The sequence below is a fragment of the Argentina anserina genome, chromosome 1 (genome assembly GCF_933775445.1).
Source record: "Argentina anserina chromosome 1, drPotAnse1.1, whole genome shotgun sequence".
Taxonomy (NCBI): Eukaryota; Viridiplantae; Streptophyta; class Magnoliopsida; order Rosales; family Rosaceae; genus Argentina; species Argentina anserina.
Genome location: NC_065872.1, coordinates 1179878 through 1202143, shown reverse-complemented (window position 1 = coordinate 1202143; position 22266 = coordinate 1179878). Strand labels below are relative to the sequence as shown.

General features: G+C 39.4%; 2 protein-coding genes across 2 annotated transcripts; one reads left to right on the top strand and one right to left on the bottom strand.

The window, feature by feature from the left end:
* Positions 1 to 10556: 10556 nt before the first annotated feature.
* LOC126789400 (transcription factor TT2-like) lies at positions 10557 to 11837 on the top strand. Its single transcript, XM_050515548.1, has 3 exons — positions 10557 to 10797; positions 10872 to 11001; positions 11095 to 11837. The coding sequence occupies exons 1-3, from the start codon at positions 10647 to 10649 to the stop codon at positions 11753 to 11755; spliced, it is 942 nt and encodes a 313-aa protein (XP_050371505.1). The 5' UTR covers positions 10557 to 10646; the 3' UTR covers positions 11756 to 11837.
* Positions 11838 to 15736: 3899 nt separating this feature from the next.
* LOC126782283 (uncharacterized) lies at positions 15737 to 21337 on the bottom strand. The gene is made up of 15 exons (XM_050507501.1): positions 21210 to 21337; positions 20926 to 21099; positions 20782 to 20833; positions 20566 to 20673; positions 19989 to 20073; positions 19710 to 19764; positions 18963 to 19364; positions 18666 to 18725; positions 18177 to 18275; positions 17982 to 18092; positions 17470 to 17541; positions 17250 to 17366; positions 17020 to 17169; positions 16683 to 16783; positions 15737 to 16241 (listed from the first exon to the last, which is right to left on the bottom strand). Exons 1-15 carry the CDS (start codon positions 21270 to 21272, stop codon positions 15911 to 15913), a joined length of 1980 nt encoding a protein of 659 aa, XP_050363458.1. The 5' UTR covers positions 21273 to 21337; the 3' UTR covers positions 15737 to 15910.
* Between the last annotated feature and the right edge of the window lie 929 nt (positions 21338 to 22266).

Genomic DNA, 22266 nt, shown 5'->3' with positions numbered 1-22266 from the left:
TATGCCAGATATGATGATGTAATGAAGGAGGCGATGAACTACATACATGCGGAGTACAACACCTTCGGCGCAAGTAGAAAGAGTGTCCTCTCTGACAAAGGCAGCTCCCCTTACACACCTACAATGGAACCAGATGCAAAAATGCAATTGTCCAAATCCACATGCAAGGAAGAGCGCAGGGGAGATAGAAAGAGAGAATGACAACAATCAAGCGACCAAGACTAGCGTCACCAAGGTCAAAGCAACAACTTAAACAGGTTTAGAGCCAATAGCGGCGAGTGCCGTGACAATCGAAATTTCATATAAGTTAACGTAACAAACCTCCAAAGAGGTAGATCACAGGGCATAGGAGATACTCTAGAAAATTTCTTCAACAAAAACAAAGACAAGATAAAACCGTTGAAGGCATGCTGCTTCCCCAAAAGCAACAAGGACACCGAAAAATGGTGTAAACATCACGAAAATGGATGCTGCAACACAAATGACTACATAAACCTTAAATACATATTTGAGAATTGGGATCAAGAGCGCAAGGAGGAACAACCCACATCGCAACCACCTATTATCACGACAATAAATACGCTTCGGCAGATCAATGTGCTCAAGGGAGGAGCCCTGATAACCAACATGTCTAACCGTGCAAAAAAGCAGCATGTGAGAAGCTAATACCCCATACGGGTGTTCAACATCAAAGACGATGGAGCAAACAAGAAAAAGAGGGAAGGCTGGAAGCATATAACGTTCGACGAGGAGGAAGAGCTCCGAACTGGCATGTCTGGTGATGATCCCTTCCTCATTGAAGCAATACTGAATGTCAAGTGAGACATTGTAAAGATAATGGTGGACACATGATCCGTAGTAAACGTCATCTTCATTGGTTGCTATGAAAAGATGGAGCATAATAGAAAAAGGTTGATTTAAGATCATGAGCCTTTGCTAAGCTTCTTCGGTGATGTTACACAACCCCTCGATTCAGACATGATGACGGTGTGGATAAGGACTGCACCATACAAAATATGTGTAAATGCATAATTTATCATAGTGGATGCATACAACTCATACAATGGAATTATCGGCATACCAACACCAAACAAAATGAAAACCGTCATCTCGGGATATATGCTCCTCATAAAATTATCTACCCCACACAGAACATGCCAGGTCCGAGAACAGCTGAAGGTAGCAAGAGACTGTTGCGCAGCAGCCCACAATCACACACGACATCGCCATGAAATACTAGCAGTGCATGCAAACACGGATCTCATAGAAAAGGTGGTGGATGCCAAAGACACGATCATTGCCAAGAAGAAAGACAAAAACAAAGAGAAGAGATACGAAGTGAAAACCTCGGTCAATCCAAAGACATCCTTGAAAAAAATTTGCGTATTCGACAGTCTTCTGAGCGGAAGCTAAAGATCAGAGCAACGCAAAACACACAGGTGGAACCAGAGCTAACAGAATTCATATGGGCAAACACTGAGGTATTCGCGTGGTCGTACAAAGACATGCCTGGTATCTCACTTGATGTAATCATACATGAGTTGAACATCAAACCATCCGCTCATCCAGTCAAACAAAAAAAGAGAAGCTTTGATGACAAGAAGTACCCTGCTATTCAGCAAGAGGTTGACAAACTAACCGAAATGAAGTTCATCATGGAGGTCCATTATCCGGAGTGGATATCCAATTACGTCATGGTAAAGAAGTCAATGAGGAAATGGAGAATGTTTGTGGACTACAAGAATGTAAACAAGGCATGCCCAAAGGATAGCTTCCCGCTACCCCAAATTAACCAATTGATCGACGCAACTGCCGGACACGAGTTTCTCAGCATGATGGACGCATATTCCGGATACAATCAGATCAAGATAAAGCTAGAAGACCAGGAAGCAATAACCTTCATCACTGACCAAGGGCTATATTGTTACAATATTATGTCGTTTGGCTTAAGGAACACTGGAGCAACATATGTCTGTTGCTAACACAAATGTTTAATGAGCACATCGAGAGCAAAATCGAGATACACATAGATGACATGCTGGCAAAAAGCATCAAGGCAGAGGATCATGTTTCCAACCTCAGGATCATTTTTGACGTCCTAAAGAAATATGGAATACGCCTCAACCCGAAACAGTGTTTCTTCGACGTAACCACCAACAAGTTCTTGGGATACATCGTTAATCAACGCAGAATTGAAGCCAATCTGGAAAACATACAAGAAATATTGGACATGAAGCCACTAGTTTTCAAGAAGGATGTGGAGGTACTGCAAGGAAGGTTGGTCGCGTTGCCCAGCTTCATTTCTTTCCTCACGGACAAATATAATACATTCTTTAAGCTGTTAAAGACATCTAAATGCAAGAAGATTGAGTGGACTTCAGATTGCCAAGAGGTATTACAAGGGATAAAAGATAACCTTGTTGCGGTACTGCTATCTTCTCCAAAACAAGGAGAAATCATCTACCTCTATTTGGCCGTATCCACCACAGCAATTAGCAACGCACTAGTACGCCGGGAAGAGGCCAAGGAATTACCAGTGTTTTAGATTGGAATTAGAGGTGGCAAGTAGACCAAAATGCCTGAGCCCGGCATGGGTCCGGTCCGTTAAAAATCTTCCTGGCCCGGCACGAGCCCGTTATTTTTATGGGCTCTGCCCGAGCTCGTTTTGAGATAAATTCATGCGCCGGCCCGTTAAACACATAATTTTATATCATTTATATAAATATTTAAATAATTATAATAATAAAAATTGACTATTAGACCTTTTAAATCAAAACCTCTTGATTATTTTATTATTTTAACTACATTATTTCACAAATATCATCAAAGCAGTGATATAAAAGTCATCGTATTGACATATATAACATTTTAGAAATAAAATGATCAAATGTGTTGTAAACTTGTAGTATTTTATTTATTTTACAATTCTAAATAGTTATATAAAACAAATATTCTAATTACACAATTTTTTTATGTCAATTGTCTTATAATGCTAATGGGTCGGGACGACATGCTTATTGGCCCGGCACGGCCAGAGCCCTGTCCGACATGGGCTTAGGCCGTGGGCCAGGCCGGTCTTGATATTTAAGAAAATTGACCGGCCCGAGCCCGACACAAAAAATAAAACGGTCGGCCTGAGCACGACACAAGCACAGTTTTAGCTCGCTTAAAATGGGTCGGGCCGACCTGTTTGCTACCTCTAGCTAGAAGAGCCATGAATGGACCAGAAACAAGATACCCAGCACTAGAAAAATTGGCAATAACACTAATTATGACAGCAAGACAGTTACACCATTACTTCCAAGTACACACTATCTAGGTGCTCACCAGTCAACCATTAAAGCAAGTACTACAAACCCTAGAGCACTCCGGACGACTCAGTAAGTGGGCAATGGAATTAACAGAATTTGATGTGGAATACAAGCCTAGATCTGCCATGAAAGGGCAGACCGTAACAGACTTCATACCAGAAATGATTCCCAGATTAGAAGGCCAACCTGGACAGCTCCACCCACAATATAGCAGAGGTCAACGAGGAAGCAAAAGTTTCACCTTGGAACTTACATGTGGACGATTCTAGTTGCGCCAAGTCAAGCAGAAGATGTATCATCTTAACCAGGCCAGCTAGAGCTTGAATACACGCTAAAATTCAACTTCGCCGCATCCAACAACACTGTAGAGTAGGAGGCGCTAATCGTCGGATTACAGTTGGCCCTAAGTACGGATGCCAGTAGTGTTAGGATTTATAGCGACTCCCAACTGGTAGTCAACCAAATTAGAGGATCATACGCGGCCAAGGATGAGCAACTGGCCGCGTATGTGAGCTTCGTCAATACATTACTAGGCAGATTCAAATTCTACACCATCACCAAAATCCTAAGAGCCAATAACGCCAGAGCTAACTCACTGGCAAGACTAGCTACAATGCAACCACAACAGTGTCACAAAGACACCAGAGTAGAAGTTCTCGAACAACCATCAATCTTCAAGTCCCTGAGGGAATTATTCCAGATTGAGAAGGGCCACTCATGGATGGACCCCATCATTGCCTATAAACGCGACGTTGTACTACCTGAAGACAAAACATAAGCTAAGCTCTTGATTAAGCGTGCTTTAAGGTACAATATACAAAATGGTAAGTTGTTCCGCCAAGGCCTCTTGCATCCGAATCTCAGATGTATCACGCCAGAAGAAGGGTGAAAAATATTGAAAGAAATACATAATGGCGATTGCGGTAACCACTCCGAAACAAGGGCTCTAGCAGGCAAAACACTCCGAACAAGATATTATTGGCCAACATTAGCCGCGGATGCGGAAGAACTGTCCATACATTCAAGGTGATCATACATTCAACAAGGCTGGATTTCTTGTTGTGTAATTAATATATTGCAAGCATCTCATGAGTCATGAATATCTATATATATGCCGGTGGCAAATGCCAGTTTGTGATTCATAATCTATGAACCAAATGCCATTTTTGGGCCATCAAATTAACCTTTTTCCCCAACTGGGTGGCCCGTAACATAACATATTCAATTGGTAGAATAAGTTTCCATTTTCCAACCTTTTCGGTCCAAATTGTGTGTGTCGACGTCATACAACATCGTACACTGTTAATGAATCACTTGCAAGACAAAGTTATTGACGTATTGAGCAAGAGCTTCATTTTTTTTACACTCTCCTAAAGGAGATTGTTCAATGGTATCCCAAAGGCTTTCCAGGCCGGAGGACTAATCCGTCGGGAGCCCGGACAACCAATAGGGCATTGCACCCCCTTCCTTGGCCATCTTTATAATTCATCAATTAAATTGAGCAAAGCCAGCGTTCAAACTCATGATGTGGGAGCTCCACATAATGTGTTCCCGTGTCGGGACCCAATAGAACCAACTGAACCATTTGTCATGGTTTGAGCAAGAGCTTCTTGATTCAAAATATTACCTGCGGTTCTTGAACTCACTCTAGTACTACAGTTACACGATACTTTTATACTTGCCTAAAATCGAAAATATATTAATCTTAAAGTTCTCAACAGGTCCGCATTGGAGATCCTCCGCCTGTGTTTAGTCGGAGGTAGTGTCGTGGATCATCGTACTCCTTTGGTTCAAAGTTCGCTTAGCTTGAAGGGACTTAGTTATTCTCGGTCTCGAGAGTGATTGTAGTGCGTGGGTCTTCTGCTTAAGCTTACAGTCGTGTACCACATTGTAACAAAAGGAGTTTTTTTTAGTAGGGTCTTTATGTAGTGCTAATTTACCAAGAATAAAGGGTAATCATTATACACCCAAAAATATATATCAATATATACACCGAATTGCTAGGGCAATAATAAGCAGTTGTCTTACTTAACATAGTGATTACTGAAAAGAGAGATCCAAAGAAGATACTCCATTTGTATCATTGAACCAAAAAGTCTGATTTTATTTAATCTGTACGTCATGTAATGAAATAATGAATGATGTAACTGGGAACTTTGGGAAATGGATTGTCCGAAAACTAGCTGTATTTGCAGAGGCATGCAGGACTCGGGAGGTGGGGTTTTGATCGACACATTTTGTAGAATATTTGAAGGCTTTGCTTTAACTTTGAAGCTGGTACGTGTAGGATATATATAGTGTACAATATTAACTTATGTGATTGACAATAAAGAGAAGAAATGTGATACATGATTGCGCAAATAATGGGGTCGATGGTGGTGAAGGAATCGTAAGCTGCATTGTGAAACTCAATATGTATATGCCAGCATAAAAGTGTGACTCTGTCTTCTATATATATATCTGCCAGCATACTGCAGATTTTGAAATTCCTGCATCCGCATGCAAAAGAAATAAATAAGGAATTCACACGAAAAACTTCAGTAATGCATACAAATTTAAAGGGAAAACAGAGCTCGAAAATAGTTTAAGCCTCTCTTTGTGATAATTTCTTTCTTCTTCCAGCAATTTGTTTGCATAGGCATTCACATACAGTGATATAATAACTCTTATCAGAATAACCAAAACTGTTAATTAATTATTTCAAAAACCTACCAGACATGTCTCTATGCTGAATTAATTTGTACATCAATCGAATATATTAATAGTAGATTCCTAAAAGCATTCCATTCTTTTGAGAGAGATATATATATATTTCCGAGATCAACAATAGTGATCGATTTGATTGCAGCTAGCTTTCATGGCCCTCCATAAAGGAAATCCACCATGAATTTGAAGCAATAATCCTAACAATATATGGATTGTATGCCACTATATATGCCTGCACACTTGTCATTTTCCTTCACTCGCCGGATGAACTTGTTCATTTCTTGTACGGCGAATTAGAAGGACGAGAAATGGTGGACAACTTTACGTGCTGATAATGACTGAGAATCAAAGGAAAAGTTTTGTCATACAAGAGAGAATAATACATTAGTCCTATATTAGGACCAAAGTGCATGTAATTCATATCATGTTTGAACAAATACGAGCGAGAAAGTTCAATGATCAACCGTTACAATGTGATTCTTAATAACCTGTATTCATATTCTGTCAAGAATTGAACTGTAAATCAGTTGCTCATTAGGTTTGAGCTAGCTTTTCTTTTTCCGATGTCGGAAATTGAATTTGAAGCGGCTAGCAGATGTGTTTCGAAATGCATTCATATGGGATTAATTCAAGATTTCAAGGTGGAAAATTGAATCAAATGAATTGACTAGCACTCTTCATTTATATGCTTTAGTAAATGGCTACGCATCTTTCTGGGAAAGAGTAGGCCAAATATGCTTAGTAGAAGGCTAAAAGCATTGCATGATTAAGAAAGGAACTTGCTCCAAGCCTCCAAATTAACCCCTTCTTTCTTTTCTTTTTTGAAAAAAGAAAAAAGGGACATGCATGTGAAAGCAGGGTGAAACCTTGGTTGGATTTGAGCAATTGAGCCATGATTGTTTTGTTAGTCGATGGAGTCATTGATCCAACAATTTGCTGAATACAATGCAAGGAAGTGATTCGAAGGAACTGAAAAGGAGCTATTATTATGAGCAAATTATCATTAAGATACATTTGGAAAGAACTAGAGTATTTGAGTTTGCATGTGGTTTCTGAGCTAGCCGAGACCAAGAGCCAGAACTCAGAAATGTCATTTCATTCTGCATCCCCTCCAATTCCATGCTGGCGAGGATCCATTATATGAGATTATGTGTCACGATTTCAAAATTTCGAGTGTTAAACTCGAAATCGAAGTCATGAAAAACTCTAAAACAATCTCAATAAATCGAAATTATCTTATAGTCACAGCGTATCGTAACTGAGTTCATAGTACATCTCAGTCAATTTAATTATTACAAAATCAGTTTATAATTCAAGTATTATATCAAATGGAAATGTAAAATCCTCTCAATCCTCACCACAAAATATAAATAAAGAAACTTCGAAATCTTCAGAGTAACCCTCCAATTCTGTTAATCCACACCTGCAGAACTATCCCATACACCATCGAATAGGTGCACCAGGATTGTAAATACAAACCTGGTAAGCTTTATAGCTCGTATGAGTAAATCAAAAGTATACCACGCATAGTATACAAGAGAAAATACAGAAAACATTGAATTATAAATACACTCATAAGTCACAGGACGGCCCATATGGATGTCCAATAATATTTGAAAATATAAGTGTTTATGAGACATTGGGCAACCCATCTGTTTACCCAAATTACATTTATAATACGGGTAATCATGAGACCCAGATACTCATCTGTTACCCCTCATGCAGTACGCTGTCAGATACTGGGCAACCCATTTGTTACCCAATGTCACAAAAATATGGGTACTCACGAGACCCAAGTAACCCATTTTTTACCCCTCACGCAGTACACCGATAGACAGACTAGAGCTCTAACTGAATCGTAATTGTCACCCGGCCAAGGCTAGGTTTCGATACTGCCAACACATCCGAAAACATGTCCGAAGACAGAAAAACGTTTTAACATGACTCAAGTTAAAACCACGTACAATACAATCCTCACATGTTATTGTACAACAACTAAATGACTTTTGCTCAAATAAAATAAATATTGGTGCTATAATAAAATTCATTTGGAAATACTAATGTGACAATATATAATATAGCAACTCATATATATATATATGTATCGTATTTACCATTTATACACATACACAACCCACTATATCATATACATGTCATTGTTTGGTCTTTTAAATAAAACGTAAATATGAATCACCGCCAAGGGTAGACTCGTCATAGTGAGATTTACTCACCTTATTTTCTTGAGCGTAATTTCCACGATACCGAAAGCAAATCCTTCACTTGTTTTGTCGATCACCTAATTGTATAATAAAGTGGTTAGAAACGTTACGTAAAACCTCAAATGCCGAATCAGTACTATTGTTTATTGTTAAGTAATTTACGGTTTTTACGTAATTACTGTTCGCGTATAGTACACCAATGTATTGTTTCATTGTAATTATTGTTCCAATAAATACTAATCACCGATTTACAATTCAGAAAGTGACTTTTACATTTACTGTACAAAATTACTTTTTATAATTACCGTATAAAAATTATTTTAACAACATTTACTGTTCATATTCACTGTTCACGCACCACCCTCCGTCAGCCGCGCGTGGTGCTCACATGCCGCCCAAACCGGCTCACGTGGTTTGCCCACCGCCGTCGAAAACTCTCTCATTTCTTCTCCTCCTCCCTTCCACGGCCTAATGCCGTCTCCCTACACCTCCACAAACACCCACGCACCACCACAGACGACGACATGCGCCACATCCTACAACTCCGCCCAAAGCTCAACAAAATCACAAACACTCAACATGAAAGATGAAAAACATGCAGAGGTGATCACAACCATACCTTCGTTGCAACCTAGATCGCCGGAAAGTCGCCGGAAAATTCCGGAATTCCCAAGCTCACCTCTGACGCTAAAACCTCCGATTTGAGCTCCAATTTCGCGCTACACTCCACCCAATGGTCAATTCGCGATGATCTATGGCTCCATTCACCGACGGCGAAGCTTGAATCGGCGGCGAGTTTTTTTTCCAGAAATCGCCGCTTGTCGGCGAGGCTTCACGGTGGCGAGGGAGGACTCGTCTCACCCGGGGGTTGGAGCAATCAAGCTTGCGGTGGTCTTGGGACCGGCGGTGAGAGCCACGCCAGTCGGAGGTGCGAGATCGGCGAAGGAATTTTTTTGAGAAGGGGGTCAGGGTTGAGAGGGAGAGAGAGTTGCGGAGACAGAGAGAGAGAGAGAGAGAGAGAGAGAGAGAGAGAGTTCTGTTTTTAGAAACTAGGGTTTCCAAGAATCACCTTTTATACAATTTCCAAAATCAGAAATCAACTTCCGTCATCAATAATTTTCACATACGACGTCCGATTAAGGTGGGTGACGTGTCCACGAAATCGCATCGACGAGGTCTACAACTTTCGTGAATGAAGTTTTCAGAGATGAGCGACGGAGTAAAAGTCGACTCCCGTGTCGCGGAAACGTAAAATGTTTTTTTTTAATTTTAAATTCCGAAGTCTTTTTTTATTTCATTTAACATCGACGAGAAACAAAAAAATGCGATTTATTCAATTCTTAAATTAATAATTTCCAAGAATTCATACAATTTGAACCCGAAAATTCGGGGTATTACATTATGAGTATACCACCCGTGCGGCCATGTCTAGCTATATGATAAGCAATTACTAATACAAAGAAAACACCACATTTTCAGGACAAAAGTGTAGTCGTGTAGATGGTGATCTTTTTCTCTAGAAGTGCTAGTGTGCTAGGTATGAATTGTTTGTACCAATCTTTCTATATAAGACGATGTGGATATAGAGCGTGAAACAGAAAGTAAACCGTAATCACGTACGTTAAGCCAACTCTAAATTTACGATATGATATGTATACTTCCAAAGTGAGTTTTGGCCTTTTGGGGACTTCAAATCTTAGTTCAAGTGGATCAACACAGTAGATTCACAAACTCGGTCAAAAAAGAGGTAAAATCAAATGCAAGCAAAAAGTGTACAAACCATAGTAAGATTTGGTTATACTTAAAAGTTTTTTAAGTGGGCGACAACCGTGCATCTCAGAAAGGAATCGACTATATCTACCTGATAAATTTCAAATGCAGTATCGCTCGTATCCTTTGAACTGTGGTTCAAGTGAAACTGCAAAGAAAAATAATAGTTGAACGCACTCAACTGGATGCCTAGCATAGTTGCTGTTCTCTTCTATCAATCTCAACCAGTCCCCCCACTCCCACTTTGAATGAAATCTACGTAGCTAGTGAATTGGAAGTACGTAGTGAAAGTGGGAGCAGATAGATTTCGGCAGCTTTTCCAGAAGAGCTAAGTGAATGAGTCGTGGGGTGTCAACAAAAGCTAAAGTATGGGTGTGTAGGGAACCAAGAATATTATAGGACCCTCAAACCAGAACAGACCCCATAATTCACAAATCAAATGCTCAATGTAGTTCCATACTTCCATATATACATAAATTAAACCATGCATGAGTACTAGCCCTCAGACCAGTCGGTGTTCCTTAATTGTCTATCAGTGTATATATAGACCAGTCCACGCACATTCATCTTCATTACTCAATTTGGAGCGAAAGAGAGGGCTATAGAGTGAGTAGTACTGTAGTAGTTTGTAAGAGTCTCGATGGAAAACAAAAGACAGAAAGCTCTGCAGCAAGAGCAAGCCAGTAGTTGGAATAAGAAGAATTTGTGGAGGCCAGAAGAGGATTTGATTCTGAAGAAGTACGTGGAGACTCATGGAGAAGTAAACTGGGCAACTATTGCAAAGCGATCAGGTTAGTTAGTAATGCTAATTATTACTTCTCATTTTTCATGTACTAGTTATCAACTAATTATGGCGATCGATCAGGTTTGAATCGGAGTGGAAAGAGCTGCAGGCTAAGGTGGAAGAATTACTTGAGACCCAACATCAAACGTGGAGACATGTCCCAGGAAGAGGAAGATCTCATTATCCGAATGCATAAGCTTCTTGGCAACCGGTCAGTAAGCCTCTCTGAACGGCAGAACAAACTTCTGTTCATTTCAAGTTTACTCTTGGTTTGATTGTTTGTACTTTGTAATCAACTGTGCAGTTGGTCACTGATTGCTGGTCGGCTTCCTGGTCGAACGGACAATGAAGTGAAGAACTACTGGAATACCCATTTGAACAAGAACAATGCCGCCTGCTCCTGCCCTGCAGGAGCACCTGGAGGCCAGGTCTGCAGCAAAAGAAAAGCCAATGATCACAACCACTACTCGGACAATGCTAATCAACATCGAGACAACTACCACCATTGTAGTAACAAAACGAGGAAAACCATCGACACTGAATCAACTAAGACAGAAAGCATCACTCCTGAAGAGGAACAGAAAGATGGAAATAGCAGCAGGGAGGACGATCAAAGTAGCAGTAGCATCATGAGCGCTAGGATGGCAACAAGTTACCCATACTGGATGGGTGGCTACAGTAGTAATACAGATCAGAGCTTGAATTTTGAATATGCAGACACAGACTATCAGTATCCACTAAACAGCAACTGGGTTCAGTACTGCCTGCCTACAATCACAAACAACAATGCAACAACATCGACATTTGTGTTCGATGATGAACCTTTCTTTGCCTACATGGATTCTTTTCTCTTGCTCGAAGCAGGAATTGGATGCTCTAGTACTGCTGCTCCTACTGAGGGAATGCAATCATCAGTTATGATGCCATTATCATCTACTAATGATCCTCATTCCCCACACTTCTAGTTTGTCCATGAGTTATAAAGAAAGTCTGAATCCACTCATAATTAATCATTATTTATAATGAAGCAGTTGCATCGACTAGTATGTAGGGCTCCATGTTTCCTATGCAGTAATATACTTAAATTATTGTAGATTGTATGCCTTTTCCAACCTTCTCTTAGCAAAACTACAGTGAACTCGTAACACGAGCTCATTTGAAACATGCATTAATGAACTATCATCATGTATTTCTATAGAGAGTTTAAAAGATGGGTGAATTCTTCGTTGAGTAAAGACATTTACAATACCTCATCTAGTTCTTGTTGAGGGTACAACAAACTATCATCAACAGGTAGTGAGGGTGGAGTTCCAGGTGAAATGCAAGCATCACCATTCTCACCAGCACATATGCACAGAGCTTCTGAATCCCTCGATCACAACAGCATCAAGATTTATCTGACCACTGAGTTCATTGATGAACTTCAGTAGAGCGTCGAAGTCCATCTGCTCCCCAATTATCGTACTACGGTATCACTTGAGTATCGCAACACACACATACAGGTGCAGGTGCTCAGATGGATAATGTATCCACAGTACCTCCCACAATCTCAATGCATGTCTTGTCGAATTCAAATTCACTAAAAATAATTGATCAATATCTATCAGGGAAGATAGATGAGACAGTGATATCAACAAATTTCACATATTATCTCTCATATATTTGTCATAGAGCAGAACAAACATAGGTATTCATTGTTGGAACCTTTAAATCATGACCTGTTATTGAAACATGCATTAATGAACTGGTTATTCCAGGCACGAATAACAATGTAAAACACTAACCACATTACATGCAAAAGAAGCAAAACTATATAACAACTAGCACTAAGCATACTGAACCAGAGGCCAGAAGCTAGCTAAAAGGATCTGCAAGGTGGCCAATGTAGGCAAAAAAAGAATGTTGAATCATATGCATGGTATTCCAGCAAGAATGGCCAGGCCTACTACATTGATTATAAACAATACAATACTCAGAAGATCCAATATAAAACAAACTACTTAACTTATTGTTTCTAAAATACAACATACCTCTTTCCCCCATAAAAGATTCTGTTTCTTAAAGCTTCTGAATCCATGATCCGCCCTTCAGAATCCAATAAGGTGTGCCACTGCAGAAATAAATCAAGTTACACAAAGCATTATGACAATATTAGCACATTTTAATCATCTCCAGTACTGTACTCATATGACTCTTTCTTTCAGCTTAGTGTATTAGTAAGTTGTTGTCAAAGGTAAAAAGGTTTTTAATTGAGCCAATGGGCTCACAGCAAGAGACTAATATCCTATCAATATTAAGTGGTAACTAAGTAGTATCAGACTTCTGATAAACCCAGTTTTACATATGGATGCCAATGTCATGATAGTTTCTGCATTGGCATTTTTAGATAAGCTACTTACTTTTACTGCCACCACAAAAAGTAAATAAATAATTCAATCTTTTTTTTCTATTAATAAGTTGGCAATTTGGCATCAAGGGATTGGTTCACATGACATGTGGTGAAAGTAAAGAAGATTCTTTATCTAAAAGATCTCGTTTAGTTTTCCACTTAAACTCCTGCAACATCTTAAGAAGCCTCAAGAACAAGTTTGAAGCGAAAGACTGGACTCGACTCATATCAGAGAGAGATGGCAGAACGCAATGAGGCCCGACCCAGAATGGAAGAGGCTTCTGCTTCAATGTGAGCAGCCAAGTCAGGTCTAACCCTGAAGCTGATCCCCTTGTTCTTGGTCCCATACTTTTACTTGGTCTTGTTCCAATACAAGATGGAGCCTGAGCTCCGGAGGTCGATTCTGATCAACGCCGGCCTCAGCCTGGCGGCTTTCTTCGTCACCATTAAGATGATCCCGGTGGCTGTCCCATACCTTCTGAGGCACACTAGTTGGGGCTATAATATTAACACAAGGGGTACTCCTCGGGGTTTTGTCAGAGTGTGAGTCTTGAATTGTTGCTGCTTTTCATGTTTGATCATCAAGACTTGCTTTTCATGAATGCATTAGTGCCAAAGCTGTTGTCTTTATTTTTTGACAGATTTGCAGTTTCAAGTTACTGTGTGTTTTTTTTGGTTGCAGCTCAGAGCCATTGGGCCTTGTTGGAGGGATTGTGTTCATGGTCTTTTCAATATTATTTCTGTATTTCAACTTGGATTCAAATGTAAGTATGTTATTTCATTTATATTGATTACACTTTGCTATTTGGGACATCTGAAACAGAGAGATGAGGCATGTTGCTTTAAAGGTATATGAAACCGCTCAAAATATTGATGTTTAGGATGTAAAAGATAAAATGAGTGACGTTGGAAACGAAGCCTCTCCTAATTGATAAGTAGCTAAGGGTTTTATATTTATTCTTGAATTTAGAGTTAGAATGAGTAGATAACTATAATGAGAGAAGTAAGATGGTAAATAAATCTGACTTGATGGATTATATTTCCTTCTGCATCATATGTATATCATGGCTTACTGTTTCTAATCTCATGTCAGTAACTTGTGGATGGATTATCTTTTCTTAATCACGGAAGACGTACCTCACTGTTATATATTTCAATCATGCAGTGGCTTGTTGAGCACAATGCAGCATTATGACTACATATTGTAGTTTGTATATAGAGCCTTAAAACCAGCATTTCTAGTTGATCTCTCTGTATTTTGCCTAAGAATGCTTGTTATGCTCTTGGTCTTTTTAAAAAGTCACGAGTCTAGTCTATTTTTGGACGGCTATGCTTGCTTTATTATGATTTGAAGGATTCTAGGCCTGGATTTAGGTTTCTGTATTTCTTATTAAAACTAAATTGTGAAGAGTCTTGGTATGCAAACCTTTTATCCTTTATATTCTGAAGAAGTCATATCACTGTGTTTCCAAGAACTGAATTCACTATCATGTCCTTTATCTCTTTCGTGGATTCTCTCAGTAAACAACCTGTCGTTTATGAACAGGGATATTTCGTCTGATAATTGTGTAACTGTCTTTTTTTTTTTTTGAATATTATTGTTTAACTATCTTATTTGGTGAATGGTTATAAAAATGCAACAGGTTCTAGCATGCTGCTTCAGTTTTCTGTGGAGATACTTGCTGGTTTGATTGTGTGTAATCAACTGTGTAGTTGTCACTGATTTCTGGTCGGCTTCCTGGTCGGCTTCCTGGTCGAACGGACAATGAAGTGAAGAACTACTGGAATACCCATTTGAACAAGAACAATACCGCCTGCTCCTGCCCTGCACGGGCACCTGAAGGCCAGGGCGGCAGCAAAAGGAAAGCCAAAGATCACGACCACTACTCGGATAATACTAATCAACATCAAGACAACTGGCCAGTGTAGTAACAAAACAAGGAAAACCATTGACACTAAATCAACTAAGACAGAAAGGAGAGGAACAGAGAGATGGAAATAGCAGCAAGGAGGACGATCAAACTAGCAGTGGCACCCTAATTATGAGGGCTATGACGGCAACAAGTTACCCATACTGGATGGGTTGCTACAGTAGTAACACAGATCAGAGCTTGAAATTCGAATACGCAGACAGGCTATCAGTATCCACTAAACAGCAGCTGGGTTCAGTACTGCCTGCCTATAATCACAGACAACAATGCAACAACATCGACATTTATGTTCGATGATGAGCCTTTTTTTGCCTACATGGATTCTTTTCTCTTGCTCGAAGCAGCAATTGGATGCACTAGTACTGCTGCGCCTACTGAGGGAATGCAATCATCAGTTATGATGCCATTATCATCTGCTGATGATCCTCATTCCCAGTGTGCTGTCCATGAGTTTTTAAGATAGACTGAATCCACTTCTCATGATCATTTATGTTTCCTCTGCAGTTATATACTTCAATTATTGATTGTATGCCTTTTCCAACCTTCTCTAAGCAAAACTACAGAAAACTCGCAACACGAGCTCATTTGGCAGTGATTCAAAAAATGTAAGGGGGAAAATATATATATATATATATATTGACACCAGTAGATGATTGTTATCATAAAGTGAACATATCGCAAGTTTGAATCATGGGTGCTGATACACAAGCTAACTGTCTTGACCAGGTTATGTGATGCCAGATAATGTATTTCTCTAGAGAGTTTAAAAGATGGGTGAATTCTTCGCTGAGTACAGACATTTACAACACCTCATCTAGTTCTTGTTGAGGGTACAACAGACCATCATCCGCAGGTAGTGAGGGTGGAGTTCCAGGTGGAATGCAAGCATCCCCATTCTCACCAGCACATATGCACAGAGCTTCTGCATCCCTCACAACGGCATCAAGATTTATATGACCACTCAGTTCATTAATGAACTTCAGTAGAGTGTCGAAGTCCATCTGCTCCCCAATTATCTTACTACGGTATCGCTTGAGTATCGCAACACACACATACAGGTGCAGGTGCTCAGATGGATAATGTGTCCACAGTACCTCCCATAGTCTCAATGTCTTGTCGAATTCAAATTCCCTAGAGATATTTGATCAAACTCTATCAGGGAAAATAGATGAAAAGAGAATACCATAGTATTAACAAGTTAACATATGATATCCTACATGTTTGTCATAGAGCAGAAGAAACATAATATTCATTGTTGGAACCTTAAATCATGACCTTTTAATCCCTTTTATACATACGTGCATTAATCAAGTGGCTATTCCAGGCATTAATAACACTGTAGAACACTAACGACATGGCATGTAAAACTATTTAACAATTAGCACTAAACTTATTGAACCAGAGGCCAGAAGCTAAAAGGCTCTGCAAGGTGGCCAATGGCCTTATGGGCATGTGATTTGGAAATACCCTCAAAGGATGACACCATGAATGCCAAAATAAAACACAGCACACTTACATCAATGAATGGAGTGCACAACAAAACTAATGTACTAGCAGATAAAAACAACTGACCTTTTAAACTGTATCAGAACCCAGCGGAAACAAAAGAAGTAATTCAAGCAGTCACGCTGTGTAAAGTAATTGTGCAAGGGGCTGTCTAACATCTCCACCAACTGCAACAACAAAGATATAGGATTGATATCATAGAATTCTGGCTGCCTGGCAAAGCAAATTGTAATCAAGAACATCATTCAAACATTTAAGAACCCAACAACAGATGGTGGCATCCCAATCTAAGGTTGCCACAAAGACAACATAATCCAATATTTCATTGGCATTGACATTGACAAAGATAAACATGCCAAATGTATCTGGAGAGAGAGAGAGAGAGAGAGAGAGAGAGAGAGACCTTAGTTATAGCAAAAAGTTGAGAGTGCATGCCATTCTGGTCACGATTAAAATTGGGCCCAAGGCGCTCCATCAGTTTTACAAAACACCAAAATGATTCCGACTCATCCTCCAGTACAAACAATAGTGGGGACAGAAGATCACTCATGCCCTGCAAAACAAAATTATTGCATCAATATGGAGTAATTTTTATGCAGCCAACTGGAGTAAGTCATTAGAAGTCATCATCACCTGACAATAGCCAAGATCGAAGTTGTAAAATGAGTATGTTAACAATATATCATGCAAAAGATTCACATTTGGATTATCATCCCCATCATAGTAGGAGAGAGATCTGTCGGTCCTCACCTAAAATAAATAGAACAGGGGTCATAGTTTTAGACTTGAATATTGCATTGTATTTATCTTTTAAAGTTGAAGTTAAAAATAAGTTCTGTCAGTTTCAGCATACCACATCTTTGTCAATAAGGCCTTTCCTCTCCCTGAATTTTGTAAACCTTCTTGCCTGCTCTGGGGAGATGCTCTGCAGAGTATAAATGCATATATTAAGATAATTGTGAACCTTCATTAATTCTTATTGTCCCCACCTAATCAAGCTTAAGTTATTTGTGTGTGTGTCAGAGAGAGAGAGAGAGATAGAGAGAGAGAGAGAGTGAGCCATTACGAAAAATTACATAGTATAGACACACAGTTATAAATGCAACTAAGATATTCTTGCCTACAATCGGTAACAGGACTTGTTACATGCCATGACACCTGCAAACCTAGCTACAGGCCAGAGCCATATGTTTCTACCACATACACTATTTTTTACATATTGAAAGTGGAAAAGTGGTAACCTTTCCACAGTAAAACCATTAAACCTAATGAAGGTTATTTCTCTATACTCAACAAAGACACTTTGGAATAGGAAACTGTGGGAAAGGATGACTTAGAAAAGGTTACAAATATATCTTTACAAACCTGCCACTGCTTCTTTACTGTCTCAAACTCTGCTTTCTTCATTGCCTTCAGATACTCCCTCTCTGCGTATGTTGAATCATATGCATGGTATTCCAGCAAGAATGGCCAAACCTATATTCATTTATAAACAATACAATACTGAGAATATGCAATATCAAACAACTAATAGTTTCCAAAATACAACAGCATACAAACCTCTTTCCGTAATTTGTGCTCAACTCCCCCATAAAATATTCTCTTTCTTAAAGCTTCTGAATCCATGATCCGCCCTTCAGAATCCAAGAAGGTGTGCCACTAAAGAAATTTACCAAGTTACACAAAGCAACATGACAATATTAGCAAATTTCTAGCATCTACAGTACTATACTCTTAACTGTTGCTTTCAGCATAGTGCGTAAGATAAACGTATTAGTAAAATGTTGTCGAAGGTGAATGGAACTGAGCTAATGGGCTCACAGAAAGAGACTAATGTCATATCAATATTAAGTAGTAACTATGTAATATGAAATCTCTGATCTGCCCAGTATTACATACGGATGCCAACGTCATGAAAATATTGTCTTTATCCATATATAACAATTTAACTTCAAGGTTGGGAATTACTAACTATTCTTGTTTCCATCTAATGCATTAAAATTCACAGTAATTTTCAGGAGGAATTCCAAGTAGACGGGTTGCATTTACCTCATCAGACTCCAAAGGTGGCTGTCGTGGTTTGCCCCATACCAGTGAATTCTTGTCAAACTGTGAAATAAAAGAACAGAAAAAGGAAAATAAAAAACATAGTTGATACAAAAAAATGGAAAAAAAAATAGAAAGAAATAAAAACCCCTGGCTAAGAAGTCTAAACAGTTAAGACCCTGGTCTATCTATGAATTTTCTGAAACACCACAGAAATCTGTCTTGAATTCAATTAGGATGATAGCAATTGCAATAATACTTCCCAGATTAATTCAATCAATTCTAAGATGGAAGGTTTACCTCCAGTGGATCTTTGGGGACTGGACTTCTCTCGGAGACTTTTTTTAAATCATCAGATGCCTTTTGAGAGGAGTAATCAATGGCAGACAGGCTACTGCTTCTCCTTTGCATACCACCATATCCGTTACTATGGCTATCACGGAAGAGTTGTGAAGTTGTATCTCGCGCAAATTTTGTCACAAGAGAGAATTTTTCCAACACTTGAATTGAGATATCTCGTGCAGGATCATGATTCTTCCGCTTTTGCCTCTCATTATATTGAGCGATTGTATTATCATTTTGAATATCCTCGCTTGTTTTCTCCTGGTTTTCTCCTAGAGAAGTCTCGCCAACCAAGAAAGATGTAGATGGCTCACTTCCAACAGAAAGTGCCCTCGGTATCTCCAAAGATGATAGAGTTTTCTGAAAAAGCCAATAAGTCATTATAAGCGCAGTTTCCAGCTTGGGTAGACATCAAGTTTGTAAAGTTAAAAGAGACCAATCCATAAGACCTCAGAAAGGGAGTACAAACCAAGCCGGCCTAGCACATTTTTAGTGACATATCATCAAAGAAAGATATGGTGCAACAAAGAGACCCCCATGTGTTACTTTGTTATTTTATTTTGAATAAGACCAATATGTTCCAGATAAAAGGAGAAATAGATGTTCTATCGGTATGTTCTACGCATCAATTAACATAAATGATTGTCTCATAAGTACAATTTCAATTTCTCAGCTAATAGCATGCACTAGAAATTTGAAGCATACCTGCAGAGGATTTTGGAAATCATTCACAAGAAATACATTAGCATCCTCAGCCGACCTGGAAAATTCTCCGATTAATGATTATTGATAATAGAATTTGGAACACTACGTGAGTGCAAGCAAGTAAATATCAGGGCAGCAGCTAAAAGAAACGGAAAAAAAAAACTCTTCTCAATCTCACACATGCAAACCATCAAATTGGCATAACTCTAACGAAATTTTATTTGTAGTCTACAAATGGATCAACCACATATATGACACTATCAATGGAAAGTAACCAACCTCACAATGAACACATGTTGCTTTATTGTAGCAAGGAACTCCTTGACTCCTCCATTGTAGAAGTACAGAGGGGGATATGCAAGTCCTGAAAACATAAATTTCTGTCAGACCATAACTAGAAATAGAAACAAACATAGAATAGTACATGTTATTCAGATAGAAGCCTAAAGAATCAGAAGTACCTAGCAGAAGAAGCACTACACTGTTGATGAACTTAAAGTGAAGCTAAATCTAAGTGCAACAAGAACAATCAGTGATCCCTATGCAGTTGGCCTTTCTCTATTTTCTTGGTTATCATAGCTAGTTACTTTATTATCAGGTATGCCCTAACAGTTCATACTGTGTCCATTAGAAATGGATGACCAATAAAAGACATAACAATAAGCCCACAGAATCTACGGCTAGAGCATGCGTTTTCCAAACTTGGTAATATGGTCCGATATGACATTAAATTGGACACACAGCCAACCCTCTACAACGAAAATTACATACGTATACAAATTCACGATATCCAAATGATTCCCCAACCAGCAATCAACAGTATCCCAACAGTAAAATGAAATGCAAGTTGTTTTACCAGTTGCCAAAACGACGATAATGTACTGCCATCCCAGTGCAGGAGTGTGGCGCCGAATGGACCGAACCTCCGTCAGCGGCACCTCCCTGATAGTATACAGAATCCTATCTACACCAGCACAAACAAAGCAGACACATCAAATTCAACAAAATTCCTAAACTGTTTAACACAAAAACTAAATAATCAACTAATAATCAAAGTCCAAAGCTCCGTTACCTTTCTCAGAAACCCTAGCGTTCGAGTTTTGCCCCTTGTAAGGAATCCACGTCTACAATTCACACCAAAACCAAATACATAAACCAAAATTCTCCAAGAAATCGATCTAATCATAACTAATGATCAGAGTCGAGCAATTCATACCATGAAAAGCGAAGAGCCTTGCTTATTTAGCCTTAATCGTCCACTAATCCTCTCGGAGGCGAGCATAGAGGGGTGGATGGTCACATTGTCCTTCACATACACGACCTCACCGCCGTCGTGCTCGCTCGACGAGCTGTGCTTGCCGCTGTCGCTTCGCATCATGCTCGCCGAGCCCTAAAAAACCAGAACCAATTCCAATTTGCGATTAGAATCGAATCGATTGTCCTAGAAGATTCAAGAAACGAATTCAAAGTGTGTGCGCGATCGGAGATATAGAGGCTTACGTGTTGCTGCGACGCCGCGTAATCGGCGTCGTCGGCGAGGTCCTGGAGGTCCGGTTCGTGCATCGCTTCCGATTTGCAGAGAGAGAGAGAAAGAGAGGGGAGAGAGAAAGTGATGGGATTGGGGGTGATTTTGCTTAGTAGCCAAGGCAGTGGGTCCGCGTTTAGAAGTAGTTTGATGGCGTGGGGTTGCCACGTAAGTGTTGTTGGGGGTAAAAGGGGGTTTTCACCATTTTGACAACAATATTTTGTTATTGTTATCCTAGTAAATACCTTCTCCCGCCACCACGTCTCCGATCACCTCCACCGCCCTGCACCTCGGTCGTCGTCACCTTGAACCTGTCACCAACCTCTCGCCGTCACGAATTCGAACAATGCCTCTTCGGGTTTACGACACTGCGAACGGGAGCTCGGATGAGACTCATGAGAGAAATGTATATGTAACAACGCAAAAACAAAAAAAAAACAAAACCTAAAATCTTGGACCCGCTAAGAGTAGCAAAACACTAGTCTTACTGTCATAGTAGGAAAATTGTTAAAACTCAATACTATTGCAATTGACGGGGTGGAAGTCGATCAGCTTAGCTTCCATTGCGGAATGAATCCCATCGCCGTCGTCATAAACCACCAGCCCACTCATATCCTCTATGACGGGTTTGAGCATATTCTCGGAGAATTTGAAGAGAAACAATTATTATATGTACTCAGTACATAGTTTACGTAATGTATATTTTAATGTTATTGATTTATTTTTTACTGTGTTTGTTTCTAATTATTTACTTATATTTAAATAATTGACTTCTTATAAAAAAATCTATTTTGACACATGAAATGAGAAAAAAGTTAAGAAATATATAGAAATTATAAATAAAGTCTCATAATAACATTTGTTAGACCGTTGTCCCAAATTTTCTTGATAATTATGGCTTAAGCCACTCATTTTTTCCCTCACTCTGTTTCTCATTCGACAATTGCCTCTATAACTCCATCTTCGTCGGCCCCCTTGCCATCCAAGCTTGGATGTCGCCGGAATAACTACCACCATAATCACATACTCATA